At 42.5% G+C, this 3,069-nt stretch overlaps 1 protein-coding gene across 1 annotated transcript; it reads left to right on the plus strand.

The window, feature by feature from the left end:
* The first annotated feature begins 558 nt into the window (after positions 1 to 558).
* On the plus strand, positions 559 to 1,729 carry LOC122452476 (AKT-interacting protein-like). Its single transcript, XM_043486124.1, has one exon. It carries the CDS (start codon positions 745 to 747, stop codon positions 1,363 to 1,365), a length of 621 nt encoding a protein of 206 aa, XP_043342059.1. The 5' UTR covers positions 559 to 744; the 3' UTR covers positions 1,366 to 1,729.
* The last annotated feature ends 1,340 nt before the right edge of the window (positions 1,730 to 3,069 follow it).

The raw sequence follows: 3,069 nt of genomic DNA on the forward strand, positions 1-3,069 counted from the left end.
AAAAGAATGAAATTAGAACACTTCCTAACACCATATACAAAGATAAACTCAAAATGGATTAAAGACCTAAATGTAAGATCAGAAACTGTAAAACTCTTAGAGGAAAACATAGGTAGAACACTCGATGATATAAATCAAAGCAAGATCCTCTATGACCCACCTCCTAGAGTAACAGAAATAAAAATAAAAGTGAACAAGTGGGACCTGATTAAACTTAAAAGCTTTTGCACAGCAAACGAAACTATAAGCAAGGTGAAAAGACAGTCCTCAGAATGAGAGAGAATACTAGCAAATGAAACAACGGACAAAGGATTAATTTCCAAAATATACAAGCAGCTCATATAACTTAATACCAGGAAAACAAACAACCCAATCCAAAAGTGGGAAAAAGACCTAAATGGACATTTCTCCAAAGAAGACATACAGATGGCTAACAAACACATGAAAAGATGTTCAACATCACTCATTATTAGAGAAATGCAAATCGAAACTACAATGAGAAATCACCTCATACAGTCAGAATGGCCATCATCAAAAAGTCTACAAACGGAGAACAGGGCCGGGTGGGGCGGAGAGTAGGCAGGGGCGGGGCTGGGCTGGTGCTGAGGCCAGAGATGCTGTGGGACTGCGACAGCGCTCGGCTGCTGGGAGCACTGCATTGAAAACACCGAGGTAAAGTGAATTCTGAGGACAGAAGAATTTGATGACACAGACCACTGAACTTCTTTGTTGGGAGCACACGTTATGAACCCTTTCTGGAGCATGTCTACAAGCTCTGTACGCAAACGGTCTGATGGTGAAGAGAAGACATTAACAGGGGATGTGAAAACCAGTCCTCCACGCACCGCTCCAAAGAAACAGCTGCCTTCTATTCCCAAAAATGCTTTGCCCATAACTTATCCTACATCTCCTGCCCCAGCAACACAGTCAACAAATGACACGCATGCTTCCTACAGACCTTTCTACCTGGAATACTCCCTTCTTGCAGAATTTACCTTGGTTGTGAAGCAGAAGTTACCAGGTGTCTACGTGCAGCCGTCTTATCGATCTGCATTAATGTGGTTCGGAGTAATATTCATACGGCATGGACTTCATCAAGATGGCGTATTTAAGTTTACAGTTTACATCCCTGATAACTACCCGGATGGTGACTGTCCACGTTTGGTGTTTGATATTCCCGTCTTTCACCCGCTAGTAGATCCCACCTTGGGTGAACTGGATGTGAAGAGAGTATTTGCAAAATGGAGGCGGAACCATAATCACATTTGGCAAGTACTGATGTACGCAAGGAGAGTCTTCTACAAGATTGATACAGCAAGCCCCCTAAACCCAGAGGCTGCAGTACTGTACGAGAAAGATATTTAGCTTTTTAAAAATAAAGTGGTTGACAGCGTTAAGGTGTGCACTGCTCACTTGTTTGACCAACCTAAAATAGAAGACCCCTATGCAATTAGCTTTTCTCCGTGGAATCCTTCTGTCCATGATGAAGCCAGAGAGAAAATGCTGACTCAGAAAAAGAAGCCTGAAGAACAGCACAGTAGAAGTGTTCATGTCGCTGGCCTGTCATGGGTAAAGCCTGGCTCAGTACAACCTTTCAGTAAAGAAGAGAAAACAGTAGCGACTTAAGAGCTGGTGAATCCGGTGCACCACGCACTTGCCTGCTGGACTTCGGCTGGTAAAGCTGACCAATGGCGAAGCACTGCCTGCAGAGTAAAACGTTGTGAACAGTGAAAAAAAAAAAAAAGTCTACAAACAATAAATTCTGGAGAGGGTGTGGAGAAAAGGGAATGCTGTTGCATGTTGGTGGGAATGTAAATTGATACAGCCACTATGGAAGACAGTATGGAGATTCCTCAAAAAACTAGGAATAAAACTACCATATGACCCAGCAATCCCACTTCTAGGCATATACCCTGAGGAAACCAAAGTTGAAAAAGACACATGTATCCCATTGTTCACTGGAGCACTGTTTACAATAGCTGGAACATGGAGGCAACCTAGATGTTCATTGACAGATGACTGGATAAAGAAGTTGTGGTACACATACACAATGGAATATTACTCAGCCATATAAAGGAATGCATTTGAGTACGTTCTAATGAGGTGGATGAACCTAGAGCCTATTACACAGAATGAAGTAAGTCAGAAAGAGAAAGATAACTATCATATTCTAACGCATTTATTTGGAATCTAGAAAAATGGTACTGAAGAACTTATTTACAGGGCAGCAATGGAGAAGCAGACACAGAGAATAGACTTATGGACGTGGGGAGAGGGGGAGAGGGTGAGACGTATGGAGAGAGTACCATGGAAACTTACATTACCATATGTAAGGTAGATAGCCAACGGGGATTTGCTGTGTGGCTCAGGAAACTCAAACAGGGGCTCTGTATCAACCTAGAGGGGTGGGATGGGGAGGGAGATGGGAGGGAGGTTCAAAAGGGAGGGGATATATGTATGCCTATGGCTGATTCATGTTGAGGTTTGACAGAAAACAACAAAATTCCGTAAAGCAATTATCCTTTAAAGCAAATATCCTTTAGAAAAGGGGGAAAAAAAAAAAAAAAGAATCACAAAATCACAGGATCTGTGAGGCAATCTCTTTCCACGATAAGAAATTGGTTTCATTCCTTGTGCTAACTCTGAAAGACTGGCAGTGGTTGCCTAAAGTATTACCGTGGTAAAAATTTGGGGGGCTGTAACTGGACCCAATAGGGGAGAGTGTTGTAATACATTAGTAATGTCTGTAATGGGCATAATAGATGTGGATTTGATTCCTGGGTTGGGAAGATCCCCTGGAGGAGGGCATGGCAACCCACTCCAGTTTTCTTGCCTGGAGAATTCCCTGGACAGAAGAACTTGGCGGGCTGCAGTCCATGGAGTCACAAAGAGTCACACACGACTGAAGCAATTTAGCACACACGTAACTACATAGGCAGACCTCATTTTATTGTGCATCAGTTTATTGCCCTTTGAAGATAGCTGTGTTTGTTTGTTTGTTTGTTTTTATGAAACAAAGATTTGTGGCAGTGTTGTATCCAGAAAGTCTGTTGGTACCATTTTTCCACA

The sequence above is a fragment of the Cervus canadensis genome, chromosome 13 (assembly GCF_019320065.1).
Source record: "Cervus canadensis isolate Bull #8, Minnesota chromosome 13, ASM1932006v1, whole genome shotgun sequence".
Classification (NCBI taxonomy): Eukaryota; Metazoa; Chordata; class Mammalia; order Artiodactyla; family Cervidae; genus Cervus; species Cervus canadensis.

Coding starts and splice junctions, on each gene's coding strand:
- LOC122452476 (XM_043486124.1), top strand. CDS start 745: ATGAACCCTTTCTGGAGCATGTCTACAAGCTCTGTACGCAAACGGTCT.